At 46.2% G+C, this 20229-nt stretch overlaps 1 protein-coding gene across 1 annotated transcript in view; it reads right to left on the reverse strand.

The window, feature by feature from the left end:
- Positions 1–1241: 1241 nt before the first annotated feature.
- The window catches only part of kcnh2 (potassium voltage-gated channel, subfamily H (eag-related), member 2), a gene marked incomplete at its 3' end in the record, with an annotated part of 41194 nt that continues 22206 nt past the window's right edge, over positions 1242–20229 (reverse strand). The window contains 11 exon segments of the mRNA NM_001124676.1: positions 1242–1244; positions 1246–1281; positions 1493–1700; positions 2248–2437; positions 2560–2844; positions 2976–3063; positions 3428–3621; positions 5540–5792; positions 6822–7021; positions 7349–7766; positions 7929–8354. Coding sequence (NP_001118148.1) covers positions 1242–1244; positions 1246–1281; positions 1493–1700; positions 2248–2437; positions 2560–2844; positions 2976–3063; positions 3428–3621; positions 5540–5792; positions 6822–7021; positions 7349–7766; positions 7929–8354 — 2301 coding nt within the window.

Here is a 20229-nt window from a genome sequence, read left to right on the forward strand (position 1 = left end):
GAGCATAAAAGAGATGAGAAAACTGTCTGCTTTTTTCCCATGTCAATTATCTGTTCTCATGACCCCTGACAATGTTGACTCAATAATGAGACATGTCACTTCATGTTAACAAATATTGCTTTCCATTAAGTCATATGATTGGTAGAACATGAGAGTAGAATTACTGTATTCAAAATGGCCACTTTTACAGTAGTCATTCCTACCATACAGACATAAACAGTATTTAGATGGCATTCATACCATCTCTTTATATCATCTGTTGATAATATGTTACACCAACATAGAAATAGTGTGAAAGAAATACATGTGTGCGTTCATAACTATTAGGTTTCCAGATTGACGGTAAGATCCTCATGATACTATAAAAATACGTTTCAGTTCAACCTATAAACAGCACTGAGCCTGAATGTGCAGTTCCTCTACAGTGTAAACATACAGTACACACAGTTATATGTATTTTTGGCCAAATTCTTATCTCCCAACAAAAAGGACCATGGCATAAAAGGACCATCACTTAACAAAAGGCAAAGGAGAGAGGAATGACAATACTACAGCTTTGAGATCCAGGGAAAAGGGGGCTTGGGGTTATTGTTAGTGTCCGTGTGACGTGTGTGTACGTGTGCTTCTAGTCAGCCCAGTTTCATATCAGATCTCCATAGGCAGTGCCAGGCCACCAGGCTTTGTGGGGTCTGGGTTGCAGAAATCCTAAACCCCTCTCAATAATGCCCTAGACCCTGATAGAGAGGAGAGGTTGTTTGTCACACAGGACCAGAGGTGCCCCAGCCCCGGGCACTGTGAGTCAGTGAGTGGGGGCCCTCCATAGAACCTCCTCTCAGCTATGTGGAAGGCAACCCACGTTGATCAGCAGCATGGTACAGGTTAGGGGGTTGGGTGGGGATTGGAGAGGAGGAATGAGAGATTTGACGATTAGAGAAGTGACTCTGCCAACATATGATTGTCCTCCTGTGGTGGTGCAGGGGGTGCTAGGAGTGAGGGATGATCAGGTTTAAGGTTAAAGGTCAGAGGGTTTTAGCTGCCTGGCAGGATGGGGTCAGAAATGTGCCTCTGAATCTCCTGCCCCTCTGTGGAGGTCTCCAGGTTGTCAGGGAGGGAGGGGAAACGCAGGCTGCCACACAGCAGTCCAGAGGGCCCCAGGGTTTGGCAGGAGACATGGGGGAGGCTGAAGCCCATGGAGGACCCTGGAAGGGGCTCTGTCTCAGGGGACATGGACATGGTGTCATCAGAGGAGTCCTTGGACTTGTGCTTCTCTGAGTCCGGGCTCTGCAAAGAAAGAAACAGGGGGTAGAGAGGTGAAGCACAAAAGCGATTCAGTAACTCAGTATACTGGACAACCTTTAATACCAATACCTCGCTCTCACTCATTTTATCAGCCCACTGTTTCACAATATCATTTAGCTCTTCGAGGACAGAGCATTGTAGCAAGCAAAAACTGATATATACTGTACTATCTGTACACTATACCAGTACCCACCTGCAGTGGCGAAGGCATGCTGTCAATCTTGATTGGGGGCATGGAGGGGACAGTGTGGATGATGGGGGCTGCTGTGCTGTACAGGGTGGTGGGGTGAGCAGGGTGAGGGCTGGGCAACACAGTGCTGTAGGCCGGGGGCACTGGGGTTATCTGCCTTTGGAGCAGCTGCAGGATCACGTGGATGTCTGCAGTCATCCGAGTCTCCAGTCTGGGCAGGGCCAAGGATGGAGGCAGGGTGGGAGAGGAATAGATGAATAAAGTCAATAATTTCTTCCTCTGTGATCTCTCTCAATCATTTCTTCCTCTGTGATCTCTCTCATTCATTTCTTGGTCTTCCTCCATTATTTATTTTGGCTTCTTCTCCAATTATTATCTTCCTTTACCTGTCTGTAAATCCTCTCCTCTCCTCTCCTCTCCTCTCCTCTCCTCTCCTCTCCTCTCCTCACAGTTCCTTTCTAAAGATCCCCTTTGCTGTGCCCTCGTCACTTTTCCTCTCCTTTCCTGTCATCCTTTTTCCCCTCCCCTCCTCTCCTTTCCTGTCATCCCTTTTCCCCTCCTCTCCTTTCCTGTCATCCCTTTTCCCCTCCTTTCCTTTCCTGTCATCCCTTTACCCCTCCTCTCCATTCCTGTCATCCCGTTACCCCTCATCTCCTTTCTTGTCATCCCTTTCCCCTCCTCTCCTTTCCTGTTATCCCTTTTCCCCTCCTCTTCTCTCCTCTCCTCACTTTTCCTCTCTTCTCTCATCTCCTCTATACCTGTGGAGCTGGGACTGTAGCAGCTCCACTCTGGACTCCAGGTCATTGGGCCTGTTCTGTGCACAGGGAGGAGAGTGGTATGTGCCCCTGACTGAGGAGCAGCGCCGCTGGGGATCTGACAACTGACTGGTCCTCCGGTCAGGCCAATACCCATACACCCCTGGGCCTGGCATGTTGATGGGGGCTGCAGCTGGGATGAAAGAGCAGATATGCCTGTGGGAATGCTTTGATGCAGGTTATAACATATTACAGTCCACTGATCTTAGTAGTTCATGCGTAATACTGTGTATCTATATCTCAGTCTCTCTTTACCTGTGTATTGGTGACTTCCTCGGTCCAGGGGCGGCCCCATGCCGGCTGAGGGTCCACTGGGAGGCAGCAGGCTGATCACAGCAGGGGGGTAGTCATCGGTGTCGTCCACAGAGGGGTACAGCTCTGCTTTGCTATGTCCCAGGGGCTTCATCTCATCGTCACTGGACTGAGAGCAGGCGCTGGCGCTGCTACACATGCCCTCCCAGTGGGAGCTTGTGTCCGGGCCGCTGTGGTTCCCCAAAGGACACGACTGGTCTGGAAATGAGTCCTCACGGTCCATGCCGTCTACACACAACCAGGACAGGTACAATGATTACCACAGCTTTAGACATATCATTGATAGTAACACTACTTCAACTTTTAACAATGTATAAGAAACCCAGGAGGACATAATGAGCAGAACCACACACACTCACCAGGCCGGTTTCTCGTGCGTCGTGGACGCGGCCGTCGGTATCCACATTCAGAATCCTCACTGGGAGGTGCCTGGTTCATTCTATCTACCTAATACACATCAGATTCAGTAACTCAACAAAAAACAACTCACACTTTACAACACATTATACACACCTCATCAATCATCAGCTTTATACACACGAAATATTCAAGAAGTAATGCTTTTGCATTAGTTTGTCTAACTAAAACTCATTGACCTTGTGCTAAGTTCTCTTTATGACTAAGGGCTGGTTTCCCAGACACAAATTAAGACTAGTCCTGGGCTAAAAAGCCCATTCAAAGGAGATTCTCCATTGAGAATGAATTTTTAGTCCAAGACTACACAGTCTGTGTCCAGGAAACCGGCCCAACATGGACAGTACCTACTAGTGGTTGGAGAGGGTGCTCTCTGTCCCCCCTTGATGGTACTCACATCTCGGAGGTTAAAGGTGATCTCCAGGTTGGTCCAGAAGCAGTCAGAGAAGTCTGGGTACATGTCCAGCACCTCCAGCAGGTCCTCCCTCAGGATCCTATGGAGGTCACAGTAGGTCAAAGCCCTGACGTCTGCACTCGACTTCCCTGGACGCCCAAAAAGATAGATGGGTTCCCCGAAGATATCATTCTGACCTACGGAGAGAACGAGAGAGAGAGAGAGAGAGAATGGAGAGATGTTGAAAGGTGTGACACAGGTGAAGAGGAAAAGGACAATGGAGAAAGCAATGTTTGAACAAAAAACGAATTGGACAACATAAGCATTAAAAACACTCATAAGCTCACTTACATACAGTGGGGCAAAAAAGTATTTAGTCAGCCACCAATTGTGCAAGTTCTCCCACTTAAAAAGATGAGAGAGGCAACGAGTGGAGGACAGAGGAGCCTCTTAAAGAAGAAGTTACAGGTCTGTGAGAGCCAGAAATCTTGCTTGTTTGTAGGTGACCAAATACTTATTTTCCACCATAATTTGCAAATAAATTAATGAAAAATCCTACAATGTGATTTAAAAAAAAAACTTGTATCATTGTGTCTGTCATAGTTGAAGTGTATCTATGATGAAAATTACAGGCCTCTCTCATCTTTTTAAGTGGGAGAACTTGCACAATTGGTGGCTGACTAAATACTTTTTTGCCCCACTGTACACCACCAGGGGAAGTGAAAGCCTCCGTCTACAAGACTACCCTGATAGATAATTTCTTCTGGATTATTTCTAGATTTTTCAGAGAGTAGAACAATAACACTAATGCTCTACATTATTCCAGTTAGGCCTGACTTTGTGTCCACTTAAATGCAGAGGGGAGACGAATCAAAGCGAGACAGGCTAGCATAGAGAGAGTGGGTCTGAGCAATCGGGTGATCGGTAATCAATGACACTGTGGAATGGAAGTGGAGCCGTGCCCAAACACCTCTGGCTAAACAGCACACCACAACACAGCAGTGTGTGTGTGGATGTGTGTGAGTGTGAGAGAGGGAGCGAGAGAGAGAGAGGGAGAGAGAGACAGACAGACAGAGACAGGCAAACAGACAGAGGATGCACTAAACCACATAAGCTTGAAAGGGAAGAATGACCACCACCCTTCAGCCTACCCAGTAACCACCACCACCCTTCAGCCTACCCAGTAACCACCACCACCACCCTTCAGCCTACCCAGTAACCACAAACACCCTTCAGCCTACCCAGTAACCACAACCACCCTTCAGCCTACCCAGTAACCACAACCACCCTTCAGCCTACCAAGTATGGCCTACACCACCCTTCAGCCTACCCAGTAATCACCAACCCTTCAGCCTACCCAGTATGGCCACCACCACCCTTCAGCCTACGCAGTATGGCCACAACCACCCTTCAGCTTACCCAGTAACCACCACCACCCTTCAGCCTACCCAGTAACCACCACCACCCTTCAGCCTACCAAGTATGGCCACCACCACCCTTCAGCCTACCCAGTAATCACCACCACCCTTCAGCCTACCAAGTATGGCCACCACCACCCTTCAGTCTACCAAGTATGGCCACCACCACCCTTCAGCCTACCCAGTAACCACCACCACCCTTCAGCCTACCCAGTAACCACAACCACCCTTCAGCCTACCCAGTAACCTTCAGCCTACCCAGTAACCACCACCACCCTTCAGCCTACCCAGTATGGCCACCACCACCCTTCAGCCTACCCAGTAATCACCACCACCCTTCAGCCTACCAAGTATGGCCACCACCACCCTTCAGCCTACCCAGTAACCACCACCACCCTTCAGCCTACCCAGTAAACACACCCATCCTTCAGCCTACCCAGTAACCACCACCACCCTTCAGCCTACCCAGTAACCACCATCACCCTTCAGCCTACCCAGTAACCACAACCACCCTTCAGCCTACCCAGTAACCACAACCACCCTTCAGCATACCCAGTAACCACCACCACCCTTCAGCCTACCCAGTAACCACAACCACCCTTCAGCCTACCCAGTAACCACAACCACCCTTCAGCCTACCCAGTAACCACCACCACCCTTCAGCCTACCCAGTAACCACAACCACCCTTCAGCCTACCCAGTATGGCCACCACCACATCGTCTCTCAGAATCTCTATGGACCCTCTAGAGATGAAGTAGAGAGCTGAGAGGACGTCTCCCATGTGGACCAGGGTGTCGCCCGGAGGGGCGTGGGTGGTCTTAAACCTCATGGCCAGCGCCCGCAGACAGCCGTTACTGGCCCCCTTGAAGGCCCTGCAGTTCTGGAGCAGACAGCGGTTCAGGTGGAGGCAGATATCAGCCTGCAGACACTCAGGGAAACCCTTCAGCACCTAGAGAAATGGGAAAGGGAGAAAGAGAGAAGAGAGAGAGAGAGAGACACAGAGTGAGAGAGAGCCAGAGAGAGAGAGAGAGAAACAGAGAAAGAGAGCGAGTGGGGGGAGAGCGGTTTCAGTTGATGCTCACTATTGACAAGGGGACACATGCACACACACAGTGTCTATGTGATCAACTCTGTTCAGATTGAATTGACAGGCGTGCTCTCTGCTACGTCATGTTCCTGTGGTGTTAGAGGGCTAATGCTTTTCTCTTCTCTGCAACCAGCAGGACGCTATCTATCTACTAACACAAAGGATATGACGCACATCATTTCCACTGTTAGGTCTCCCTGTCTGAGCACCCAATGACGGAAAAACTCAGGTGGCAAGTAGGAATACGTGTTTTTCGTGTGAATATGAACGTGTGTGTTTTTCCCGTGCGTATGGATGTGTGTGTGTTTGGCTGTATATGAATGTGTGTTTGAGAGTGAATATGAACGTGTGTGTTTTTCCCGTGCGTATGGATGTGTGTGTGTGTTTGGCTGTATATGAATGTGTGTGTGTTTGGCTGTATATGAATGTGTGTGTGTTTGGCTGTATATGAATGTGTGTGTGTTTGGCTGTATATGAATGTGTGTGTGTTTGGCTGTATATGAATGTGTGTGTGTTTGGCTGTATATGAATGTGTGTGTGTTTGGCTGTATATGAATGTGTGTGTGTTTGGCTGTATATGAATGTGTGTGTGTTTGGCTGTATATGAATGTGTGTGTGTTTGGCTGTATATGAATGTGTGTGTGTTTGGCTGTATATGAATGTGTGTGTGTTTGGCTGTATATGAATGTGTGTGTGTTTGGCTGTATATGAATGTGTGTGTGTTTGGCTGTATATGAATGTGTGTGTGTTTGGCTGTATATGAATGTGTGTGTGTTTGGCTGTATATGAATGTGTGTGTGTTTGGCTGTATATGAATGTGTGTTTTTCGCGTGCGTATGGATGTGTGTGTGTGTTTGGCTGTATATGAATGTGTGTTTGAGAGTGACTCACAGCGTTCATGTCGATGCCATTGGTATAGGACCAGGCATGTTGGAAGTATTCCTCCAGTCTCTGGCGTAGTCCCTCTGGGATCTGGTGGAAGCGGATGAACTCTTTGACACGCAGCATCTGGGTGTGGTAACGGGCCGTGCCGGAGTACAGCCTCTGGATGATAGCCGACACGTTACCAAAGATACTGGCGTACATCAGAGCTACAGGAGACGACAGAGAGGCATGTCAGTGACATCCACCTAAAATGATAGGTGGTACTACACTTAAAGTAATGCAGCAATGCATATGAACACTCTGGACACACAGACACAATACAGACACACTGGTGACGTACTCAGACACACTGGTGACGTACTCAGACACACTGGTGACGTACTCAGACACACTGGTGACGTACTCAGACACACTGGTGACGTACTCAGACACACTGGTGATGTACTCAGACACACTGGTGACGTACTCAGACACACTGGTGATGTACTCAGACACACTGGTGACGTACTCAGACACACTGGTGATGTACTCACAGCCGATTAGCATGATGCAGATGGAGAAGATCTTCTCAGGGTTGGTGTTGGGGGAAACGTTGCCGAAGCCCACGCTGGTCAAGCTGCTGAAGGTAAAGTAAAGCGCTGTGACGTATTTATCCTTGGTGGAGGGGCCGGAGGCAGGGTCTGTGTCGTTGTATGGTTTACCAATCTGTTCAGCCAGGTTGTCCAGCCAGCCGATCTTCATGCCTCCGATGCGGGCCGAGTTGGTGCGCTCCGCATTGCCGATGGCGTACCAGATACAGGCCAGCCAATGGGCAATGAGGGCAAAGGTGCACATGAGGAGGAAGAGAACGGCGGCGCCGTATTCTGAGTAGCGGTCCAGCTTCCGCGCCACACGCACCAATCGCAGCAGCCGAGCAGTCTTCAGCAAGCCAATCAGAGTGGTTGTCTGGGGCTGAGAGGAGAGAGGTTCAAAGTACAAATAAAGCAATTCATATGAAAGAACAAGAAGATTTATGAGAGAGTCTTTGTTGAATTGGTACACTGACCAACACTGCAAAAAAAGGACCATTACTACACATAGATGTAAATGATCCACCTTCTCCATGCATCTCACCTCATCAGAGCCAGAGCGGAATATGAGCAGGTCAAAGGGGATGGCTGCCACTATATCAATGAGGAACCAGCCTTTGAAGTAATGCTGGGCGATGCGCCCCGGGTGGCTGACCACCTCGTCATTGTGATTGACATATGTGGTCCGGAAGTTGATGAGAATGTCCACGATAAACATGACGTCCACCACCAGATCCACCACGTTGAGGGGGTTGCAGGTGTAGCCACAGGAGCGCCGGAGCTCGTCCTCCATCTCGTTGAGCAGGAAGGCAGCGGAGTAGGGGGTAAAGACGGCCGTGTAGATGACCAACAGGAGGATGACCCAGTCCCACACCGCCTTGAAGGGACTGTAGTGGAGGATGGTCCACTTGTGGATGCGAGGCGCCTGGAGCTTGTACTCTGGCAGGACATCAGCCCCTAGGGACAGTACCTAAACGGGGAGAGGGCAGAGATGGTCAGAGAGTCCTACTGAATCTAGATTAATCATGGGCAGTAAAAGTGAAACATAATTTAAACGGAATATCTTTACAATGGCCCCTCACCACCCTGCTGAAAAGGCCTTGATTAGAACCCCAAGAATATGAGATGATAAGCCAAACAGCCTTAGCAAAATGGGAAGCAGTATAAGAAATGGGAAAGAGAGTGAGTCATGTCAGAGAACTGTGCCGAGAAACCCGAGGGACATGGGTTCAGGGAACCAGAGCAGAAGACAGTTCAGAAGAGAGGAGCAGAACAGGACCTGATATTGTCTTTGTTGTGCCCTTTGGGGGAAGGAAGGGGAGCAACTGTGTTTTGTCTAACTACCTACTGTGTCTGACACCGCGGGCCTTCAACCCACATGTCTATCACCTCAGCACAACTAGAACAGCAGCAGCAAAAAAAAGAGTTCATGTGTATTCCAGAGTGAGTGACAAAGAGGGAGAATTAATGTGTGTGTGTGTGTGTGTGTGTGTGTGTGTGCGCGTGCGTGCGTGCGTGTGTGTAATACAATGCAATGAGTGTAAATGTTCACACAAACATCCCTCAGTCTCACAGCTAGCCAGTCATGTTGTCATGAAGACAATTATGTCCTGGAGTATAAACAATATCTGTCTCAAAGGACTCAACACAAACAATGTAGAAGCCGAAGCACAGCTTTTCACAAGACAAATATCTACATGGTTGACGGGGGTCTGATTTCTGAGTGTTCAACACAGTCAGTACAGCCAAGTAGGAACCAAATCAACTATAATTAAAGGTAAGTAAAGCAAATTGAAATACAGAGAGGATTGATTGTGTTCTCATAGTGACGGCAGACCATAATATTACCTAAAAATGTATATTTTCCTCACACACCATCACCGAAACCACAGTACCTGAATGGACGACAATAACCTATCACACACTCACATAGATCACACTCACATAGACCATTTCAATCAGAGATCACACTCACATAGACCATTTCAATCAGTCTGAGCCTAGTGCTCCTACTAACCGGTACAACGATGAGAGCCTCCATATCCAGGAGCTCCAGTCTATCCTGGTCCCGACCACAGCAGCAGCAGGAGGAGGAGGAGCACGACACCCTGGTCCCCCTCAAATTCCCCAGCAACCCACCCTGTCTCCCCCGGAACATATTGGTCCTCCCCTGCTCCATCCTAGCCCACTATGTCCAGCACAATGCTCCAGATCAGCTACCCAGTGGCCCAGTGCCTATGTGCCCAGCTCTAACAGACCACTGCTGGGGAGTGGACCCTCTCTGGCTGCCTGGCTGTCTGTACCCTTATCCCCCGCCCCACCCCGCTCACTGGCCTTTTAAAAGACCCTGCTGCAGCTCACCTGCCACACCATGTGACCCCCTGCACTGTCCCTCGGCCAATGGCAGAGCAGGGTAAGTGCCCTAATTTACAAGCAAATCGACAGGGGTTGTTGCAAAGAGCTGGGTGATTTTGGTTCATTTTCACTAACACCTTTTGTGAGTGCTTGTGTAGGAGGGCAGTATTGGTCAAAACTGTCTGTGTGCTTGACGTAGAGGCTGTATGGATGACCAGGGATGTTCTCTTGATAAGTGTGTAAATTAGACAATTTTCCTGTCCTGCTAACCATTCAAAATGTAATGAGTACTTTTCGGTGTCAGGGAAAATGTATAGAGTAAAAAGTACATAATTTTCTTTTGAAAAAAAAAAAAAAGTTGTAAAAAATATAAATAGTAAAGTAAAGTACAGATACCCCAAGAAATTACTTATGTAGTACTTTCAAGTATTTTTACAGCTCTGGACATAGGCAGACAATGGTGCACAATGTGCTCTCTGATATCACCCATATGGGCTCCCGAATGGTGCAGCGGTCTAAGGCCCTGCATCTCAGTGCAAGAGAAGTCACTACAATCCCTGGTTCGATTCCAGGCTGTATCGCATCCGGATGTGATTGGGAGTCCCATAGGGCGCCGCACAATTGGCCCAACGTCGTCTGGGTTTGACCGGGGTAGGCTGTCATTGTAAATAACAATTTGTTCTTAACTGACTTGCCTATTTAAATAAAGGTTCAATAGAAAATAAATAAACTCTGTTGTTGTCTCACTCAAGATTCATGACAGTTAACATGTGCTGCAGGTTAGGCTGGTGCAACCTCCCTGATAAACATGTGCTGCACACTAGGCTGGTGCAACCTCCCTAATCAACATGTGCTGCAGGCTGGGCTGGTGCAACCTCCCTGATAAACATGTGCTGCACACTAGGCTGGTGGAACCACCACAGTCAACATGTGCTGCAGGCTGGGCTGGTGGAACCTGCAGGCTGGGCTGGTGGAAACTGAGTCAACATGTGCTGCAGGCTAGGCTGGTGGAACCACCACAGTCAACATGTTCTGCAGGCTGGGCTGGTGGAACCACCACAGTCAACATGTTCTGCAGGCTAGGCTGGTGGAACCACCACAGTCAACATGTGCTGCAGGCTGGGCTGGTGGAACCTGCAGCCTTTGCTGGTGGAAACTGAGTCAACATGTGCTGCAGGCTAGGCTGGTGGAACCACCACAGTCAACATGTTCTGCAGGCTGGGCTGGTGGAACCACCACAGTCAACATGTTCTGCAGGCTAGGCTGGTGGAACCACCACAGTCAACATGTTCTGCAGGCTGGGCTGGTGGAACCTCTACAGTCAACATGTGCTGCAGGCTGGGCTGGTGGAACCTCTACAGTCAGCAGGCTGGGCTGGTGGAACCTCCCTGATCAACATGTGCTGCAGGCTGGGCTGGTGGAACCTCCACAGTCAACATGTGCTGCAGGCTGGGCTGGTGGAACCTCTACAGTCAGCAGGCTGGGCTGGTGGAACCTCCCTGATCAACATGTGCTGCAGGCTGGGCTGGTGGAACCTCTACAGTCAACATGTGCTGCAGGCTGGGCTGGTGGAACCTCTACAGTCAGCAGGCTGGGCTGGTGTAACCTCCACAGTCAACATGTTCTACAGGCTAGGCTGGTGTAACCTCCACAGTCAACATGTTCTGCAGGCTAGGCTGGTGGAACCTCCACTGGCTCATCCTACTTTGCATGTATAGTTTGCATAACTATGAACATAGCCATGGTGACAGAATAATCTGTAAAAACACACAGCAGTACCAGGGTGCCCTTGCTGCCAACCCTCTCCAATATCCCTACTTAGCTGGATCACAAAATAGAGGTACATTAAATGTGGCATGTTCAGTGCTACAAGGTTTTTTCCCTACTAAATAACCTGAGTACAAGGTGAAAGCTTCTTATGACAATTTCCACATTTTTCCAGAACATCTGACCTCTCTCAGCCCTCACAGCTTTGATTCTTAAATGGAAAAGATGTTCAGACTCAAAGTAAGAGAACAAACCTGTAAGGCTAAAGTCCCCACATACAGTCAGTCCTAGAGGTGGTAAAATGACACCACATGGTTAGTCTCCTATCGATTCCCATCCAGACTACACACTGCCCACTTACCACTCTATGACCCAACTCTCATCCAGTCCAGGGGGTGCTGCTCCAGTAGTCAGTAAACTAATCTAATACTGGGAATAGTAGGACTGAGCTTTAATTAAATGGATAGTTCAGTTAATGCATTTCTTACCCTGAATAAACAATTTGAAACAACAAACTGAAACGATTGACTGAAGACTGGGGATGTCAAAATGCACTGCAGAACCTCTCATAGCAGAGCATTTAAAGTACTGTACAGATGTAGGATCTTCATTTTAGCCAGTTCGATACAGCAGGAAAATAACTCTGCAGCAACAGGAAATGTGAATTATTATGTGGATTATAATGAATGGCATTTCAAAGTGGAAATTATAAACTTCAGAAGCCTTTTTAAACCTCAAATACACAACACGCTTTACATTTTCTGCATTGCAGGAAAGTTCTCCTGCAACAGGATGATGAAATGAAGATTGTACACCTGCAGTACTGTTTGCTACATACCGTATGAAAGGAGACCTGACTGCTGGGGGCTACATCGGGCTCAGGACCTTAGGCCTTATTGCTACCAATGTTTGTGGCTAAATGAGGCTTGTGATTCCACGTGTCACTGTGCTCTTTCTCTGACCGATGCGCTCTCGTACCAATGATCAGGATTCTCCCCCTGAGGACTGAGTTTAACATCTAACATGATGAACCTGTGGGAGCAAGCTGAGGGATGGGCAGTGTGCGTGTGTGTTACCCAGATTCACTCATCTGGGTAATTTCAGATTATTGACATCATTTCCAGTCCTGTTTCATAATGACAGCCTGAATAAGATCCATGCTGTCTGCACCACAATGTTTTACCCAAACCACTCAGGGCTTATAACAGTTAACAGTCCTTATTGGAAAATACAATGACATCTGACATAGAATACAACAAATACCTTTTTAAAGATTAAAAACAAACACTAGCTATTTGCATAAAGAACACCTAACTATGTTAATACTTCAGTAACAATCCAGTCTGAAATTAAAAACCTCTGACACAAGTTTAGTTTCATACACCAAAACAAACACCACTAAGGTACTGTGAACTGTTCTCTTTAAATTAGAATAATCATTTTCAGAACAAAATCAAATTTGATTCATGCTAATCAAATGAACATTCCAAATTCCAGAGACCAACAAGTACCCTGGAGCCCACAAAACATCAACATATTTATCACCTATGAAAAAAAAGTGGGCGACAAGTGACACAAGACAAATTATGACGACAACAAGGTGACAACAGGACTAACAACATCCGTCACTGTCCCTGCCTCACTGTCAATACGGAGGATGGAGCTAGGTAGCCTGCTACGAACCACCAGATGACCATGAGGGTAAGAGGAGAGGCAGAAAAGGACAGGAGTGAGACAGGAAGAGAAAGAAAGAAGAGAATAGGGAGTGAGAGAGTAGAGTTGGAGTACTCACAGGTTGGAGTTTCTGTTTCAGGCTCATGTTGAGGAGTGTGGCTGGAAGAGAGGGCGGGAGAAAACTCTCCCTCTCCCTCTGCACCCGGCAGCCCAGCCTTCACAGCTGGAGCCCCGCGGCAACACTGCTGCTAATACAGTATGCACAACACACACACACACAGACTCACACACACACTCACATACAAATACATACATACATACAGTACACTCAGACACAAACTGAGACACACACACAAACACACATATGCACACAAACCTATAGCTAACACAAACAAATACAGTATACGCAGAATCATGCAGCATGTTTTAATTTAGAAAAACATAAACAATATCCGTAGGTAACGTCTGGAGCAGTGGAGGCTACTGAGGGGAGGACGGCTCATAACAATGGCTGGAACGGAGCGAATGCAATGTTATTCAACCATGTGTTTGATGTATTTGATACCATTCCATCAATCCCACTCCAGCCATTAGCACGAGCCCATCCTCCCCAATTAAGGTGCCCCCAACCTCCTGTTGTCTGGAGTTATTCTAGTAAGAATTGTTCTACCCTACAGACTTAGTCAGAGACAGGGGGCGCAGTAGGGGGAGATGTAGGGTCTGTCTCTCTCACTGACTGTCATTCACCATCTGTCCCTCTTCTACGGAAGAGGGACAGTCAATCACATAATGTGCTTAATCTTACGCAGACTAATCAATACCAGCAAAGATCAATGACAGGGATTATTTCCCTCTTTTAGTAAGGCGCAAATCGAAATTCAATTATAAAAGAGGGGATTACCAAGAAGCTCAGTTGTGTAACGAGACGTAACCCAGGCAAAATCCTACATGTATTCTGTACTCATAATAGATAAGGTAACTGCCACGTTGACTGCTTTTTCAGACCATTTATTTTGACCAATGGATACTTGTTTAGTAGTTAGCCTCTGTAATGTGCTCTTGCAGTGATAACGATCTGTTTGACCTAAAAACAGACCATTATGTCATGGTGGAGATTGTCCTTGTTCAGAACATTGTAGCTCTTCAAACGATACAGGGATACAGTAAGAACAACATGTAGAGAGAATGGACTGGAGGTGGAGAAAAGGAGAAGGGGAAGAACCAGAGAGATAGATGAGAGAGGTGATGGAAGATAATGACTGACACCTTGTAGACACCAACAAACATAAAGGAGATAGTGGAGGGCAGACAAACAGACAGGCAGACAGACAGACAGACAGGCAGACAGACAGACAGACAGACAGACAGACAGACAGACTGAGAGAGAGAGACCTCTGCTGCCCTCTACTTCCATTAGTACCAGAGGCCAAGGTCATCATCAGTGTCAGGCCGCGCAGAGGGCCGCTCGATACCCCCCTGCCTCCCAACGCCTACCCTTCCAGCATCACCAGAGGGCCGCTCAAAACCCCCCTGCCTCCCAATGCCTCCCCTTCCAGCATCACCAGAGGCCGCTCGATACCCCCCTGCCTCCCAACGCCTTCCAGCATCACCAGAGGGCCGCTCGATACCCACCTGCCTCCCAACGCCTCCCCTTCCAGTATCTCCAGAGCATAGGGCTATTACAGTGACAGTATTACCGTCACACCTGCAGTCACGAGTCATATGACCGCAGTCAAATTCCATGTGACTGTAGTCACGGTAACTAGGCTTCTCCAAGCTCTGATGCTGCTGATGGTCATTAGTAGCCTACCAAACTTGCTAACTGCCTGGTACTGAGCATTCTATTGTCCCTATAATCACTCTGACATCAATGCAAATGTTATCAAAAATAAAATAAAACACTTCATGAGAGCCCATGAGCTCATGTTGAGCAACATTTCTATAGGCTATGCAATTATGTGAGAAAACAGTTTTGATGGCCTCTATTAAAAAGAGGAGGATCTCATCAGCTTTCTATAGGCTAGGCCTACTATATTTATTTATCAACTTTCCTAATATTAAGCACACTGCTTCGCTTTACAACAGGAGTATAGTCGACCTGGCTGGCATGAAAAGGAACCACGGGAAAAGCATTTTCCATTCTCTATTTAAGTGCATAGATTACATGTATTTTTTCCCCTGCCCCTGTTCGGAGACAGGTGCATGATAATGGTCCATTCTAAATCAAAACAAACTTCACACATATGCTATTTAGTATATGTAAAGACAAGATTAAATCAAGAATAGTCTGATGGGTGACAATATTAGCCTATCACTTCTGAATGATATATTATCACTTGTGAATGATGCCCAGCTTGTAACGCAAGAAACAGTTTCTTTTGCGATTTTTTCAAATCATAGTCGCACACCTCATGTAGCCTAGCCCAAAGGCCTATGTGTTTTGTTAAGGTTTGTATCACAACTAAAGTGGTCAAATAACTTCTTAAAATTAAGCACATTAATCCGCTTTATAACCATGTAGAGCAGGGTTGGGCAAACTTTTGGGCTCGAGGGATAAATCCGGATTTTGAAATTCTACAGTGGGCCGCATTTTTTTGGGGACCAAATGCTTGTTAAAATAAATTTGTGGTGTCCTCCTGAGTGGCACAGTGGTCTAAGGCACTGCATTGCAGTTCTTGAGGCATCACTACAGACCCAGGTTCAATCCCAGGCTGTATCACAGCTGGCTGTGACTGAAATACCCATGAGGCGGCGCACAATTGGCCCAGCATCGCCCGGGTTAGAAGAGGGTTTGGCAGGCTGAGATTTCGTTGTGACCGGGCCGGGCGCATCCTCGCTGAAATGGTCGCCAGGTGTCCTCCAACACATTGGTGTGGCTGGCTTCCGGGTTAAAACATAAAACATGCAATCATTGGATAACAAAATGGATGAGCTCCGATCAAGGATATCCTACCAACGGGACATTAATGACTTTACCCCAGTCCAACCTTTTGCAGAATATCAGTCTGTCCCTGATGTTTTTCCTGGAGCTTCTTTGCTGCCCTTCAGACCATCCTCCAAAATCTTCACCTCACTGTGCGTGCAGATGCTCTCACACCTGCCTGCTGCCATTCCTGAGCAAGCTCTGTACTGGTGGTGCACCGATCCCGCAGCTGAATCAACTTAAGGAGACGGTCCTGGCGCTTGCTGGACTTTCTTGGGCGCCCTGAAGCCTTCTTCACAACAATTGAACTCCTTGAAGTTCTTGATGATCCGATAAATGGTTGATTTAGGTGCAATCTTCCTGGCAGCAATATCCTCGCCTGTGAAGACCTTTTTCTGCAAAGCAATGATGACGGCACGTTTCCTTGCAGGTAACCATGGTTGACAGAGGAAGAATTATGATTCCAAACACCATCCTCCTTTTGAAGCTTCCAATCTGTTATTCAAACTCAATCAGCATGACAGAGTGTGTGGTAGCAGAATCAGAATTAGTTAGGTAACATAGATACAGTGCCTTGCGAAAGTATTCGGCCCCCTTGAACTTTGCGACATTTTGCCACATTTCAGGCTTCAAACATAAAGATATAAAACTGTATTTTTTTGTGAAGAATCAACAACGAGTGGGACACAATCATGAAGTGGAACGACATTTATTGGATATTTCAAACTTTTTTAACAAATCAAAAACTGAAAAATTGGGCGTGCAAAATTATTCAACCCCTTTACTTTCAGTGCAGCAAACTCTCTCCAGAAGTTCAGTGAGGATCTCTGAATGATCCAATGTTGACCTAAATGACTAATGATGATAAATACAATCCACCTGTGTGTAATCAAGTCTCCATATAAATGCACCTGCACTGTGATAGTCTCAGAGGTCCGTTAAAAGCGCAGAGAGCATCATGAAGAACAAGGAACACACCAGGCAGGTCCGAGATACTGTTGTGAAGAAGTTTAAAGCCGGATTTGGATACAAAAAGATTTCCCAAGCTTTAAACATCCCAAGGAGCACTGTGCAAGCGATAATATTGAAATGGATGGAGTATCAGACCACTGCAAATCTACCAAGACCTGGCCGTCCCTCTAAACTTTCACCTCATAAAAGGAGAAGACTGATCAGAGATGCAGCCAAGAGGCCCATGATCACTCTGGATGAACTGCAGAGATCTACAGCTGAGGTGGGAGACTCTGTCCATAGGACAACAATCAGTCGTATATTGCACAAATCTGGCCTTTATGGAAGAGTGGCAAGAAGAAAGCCATTTCTTAAAGATATCCATAAAAAGTGTCGTTTAAAGTTTGCCACAAGCCACCTGGGAGACACACCAAACATGTGGAAGAAGGTGCTCTGGTCAGATGAAACCAAAATTGAACTTTTTGGCAACAATGCAAAACGTTATGTTTGGCGTAAAAGCAACACAGCTCATCACCCTGAACACACCATCCCCACTGTCAAACATGGTGGTGGCAGCATCATGGTTTGGGCCTGCTTTTCTTCAGCAGGGACAGGGAACATGGTTAAAATTGATAGGAAGATGGATGGAGCCAAATACAGGACCATTCTAGAAGAAAACCTGATGGAGTCTGCAAAAGACCTGAGACTGGGACGGAGATTTGTCTTCCAACAAGACAATGATCCAAAACATAAAGCAAAATCTACAATGGAATGGTTCAAAAATATACATATCCGGGTGTTAGAATGGCCAAGTCAAAGTCCAGACCTGAATCCAATCGAGAATCTGTGGAAAGAACTGAAAACTGCTGTTCACAAATGCTCTCCATCCAACCTCACTGAGCTCGAGCTGTTTTGCAAGGAGGAATGGGAAAAAATTCAGTCTCTCGATGTGCAAAACTGATAGAGACATACCCCAAGTGACTTACAGCTGTAATCGCAGCAAAAGGTGGCGCTACAAAGTATTAACTTAAGGGGGCTGAATAATTTTGCACGCCCAATTTTTCAGTTTTTGATTTGTTCAAAAAGTTTGAAATATCCAATAAATGTCGTTCCACTTCATGATTGTGTCCCACTTGTTGTTGATTCTTCACAAAAAAATACAGTTTTATATCTTTATGTTTGAAGCCTGAAATGTGGCAAAAGGTCGCAAAGTTCAAGGGGGCCCGAATACTTTCGCAAGGCACTGTAAATAAGATGTTTTATCTTATTTATTGTCATTAGAATGTCTTCTTTTTGAATAATACTGTTGGCAGTATGCAGTTATCCCTTCTCAGCTAGGGCTCAGTTACTTGGGGCCCAGAGAGGGGAGAGTTCAGGTTAGTCTTATCTGTGAATGTGTCTATAACTATTCTAATACCATGTGAAGGGATGGCGTGATTAAAGGGGAACCAGTCAGTTGGCTCCACAATGTCTGTGTGCCAGTCACTCCTCTCTGTGATCTTGTCCAGGAGTGGTTGTATTTGATATGGGAGTATCGATAATTGACAATTGATATATGCCATTGGAGGAGGTAATGTTTTGGTACTATGTTGTACCAAGAACGAGAAGTAGAACCTCATCTAAGAGAGCAAACTGAACAATAATTTATAGCTAATGCTGTCTGGCTATGGGATACTCCTATCTCAAGTAAAATCCTTCCTTTGTGCAGTTTTCCTAAGACCTGTGGTTTGTCATGTCGACTAGGGGGTGGATCTTTGCTGTAAAGGATCTCAGTTGCCATTATGTTGACACTCTCAGGGAATTAATTTATAGACACTGAAGTGATCTGAGAGTCACGGGGCTATGGTGAAGCTCATATAATTAAAGATGGACTTTATGATAATTCTGACGTGTGTGGTTTGCTCTCTCATGATTTGGTAATACAGGAAATTTCCACGACAAGTGATCTCCAGATTTGTCCTCGTCAACACTCACACCTGTGTTAAAGAGAGAATCACTGACATGATGTCAGCTGGGCCTTTTGTGGCAGTGCTGAAATGCAGTGGAAATGTTTTTTGGGGATTCAGTTCATTTGCATGGCAAAACGGGACTTGGCAATTAATTACAATTCATCTGGTCACTCTTCATAACATTCTGGAGTATATGCAAATTTCCATCATACAAACTGAGGCAGCAGACTTTGTGAAAATTCATATTTGTGTCATTCCCAAAACTTTTGGCCACGACTGTACAGTACCAGTCAGTTTGGACACACCTACTCATTCAAGGGTTTTTCTTCATTTTTACTATTCTCTACATTGTAGAATAATAGTGAAGACATCAAAACTATTATGGAATCATTTAGTAACCCAAAAAGTATTAACCTCTTGAACCTCTGGGGGCAGTATTTCATTTTTGGATGAAAAACGTTCCAGTTTTAAGCGCAATATTTTGTCACGAAAAGATGCTTGACTATGCATATAATTGACAGCTTTGGAAAGAAAACACTCTGGTGTTTCCAAATCTGCAAAGATATTGTCTGTGAGTGCCCCAGAACTGATGCTACAGGCGAAACCAAGATGAAACTTCAAACAGGAAGTGAGCAACATTTTTGAGGCGCTGTTTTCCATTGTCTCCTTATATGGCTGTGAATGCGCAAGGAATGAGCCTACACTTTCTGTCGTTTCCCCAAGGTGTTTGCAGCATTGTGACGTATTTGTAGGCATATCATTGGAAGATTGATCCGCCTGGTGTCCTTTGTCGAAATTGGTGCGTAATCTTCAGCTGCAAGCATTCTTCCATGTGATTCAGAGGTGAAACCAGACTTCCACGAACGATATATCATCGAAGAGATATGTGAAAAACACCTTGAGGATTGATTCTAAACAACGTTTGCCATGTTTCAGTCGATATTATGGAGTTAATTTGGAAAAAAGTTTTGATGACTGAATTTTCGTTTTTTTTTGGTAGCCAAATGTGATGAACAAAACGGAGCGATTTCTCCTACACAAATAATATTTTTGGAAAAACTGAACATTTGCTATCTAACTGAGAGTCTCCTCATTGAAAACATCCGAAGTTCTTCAAAGGTAAATTATTTTATTTGAATGCTTCTCTTGTTTTTGTGAAAATGTTGCCCGCTGAATGCTACGCTAAATGCTACGCTAGCTATCAATACTGTTACACAAATGCTTGT

Source organism: Oncorhynchus mykiss, chromosome 13, assembly GCF_013265735.2.
Source record: "Oncorhynchus mykiss isolate Arlee chromosome 13, USDA_OmykA_1.1, whole genome shotgun sequence".
Classification (NCBI taxonomy): Eukaryota; Metazoa; Chordata; class Actinopteri; order Salmoniformes; family Salmonidae; genus Oncorhynchus; species Oncorhynchus mykiss.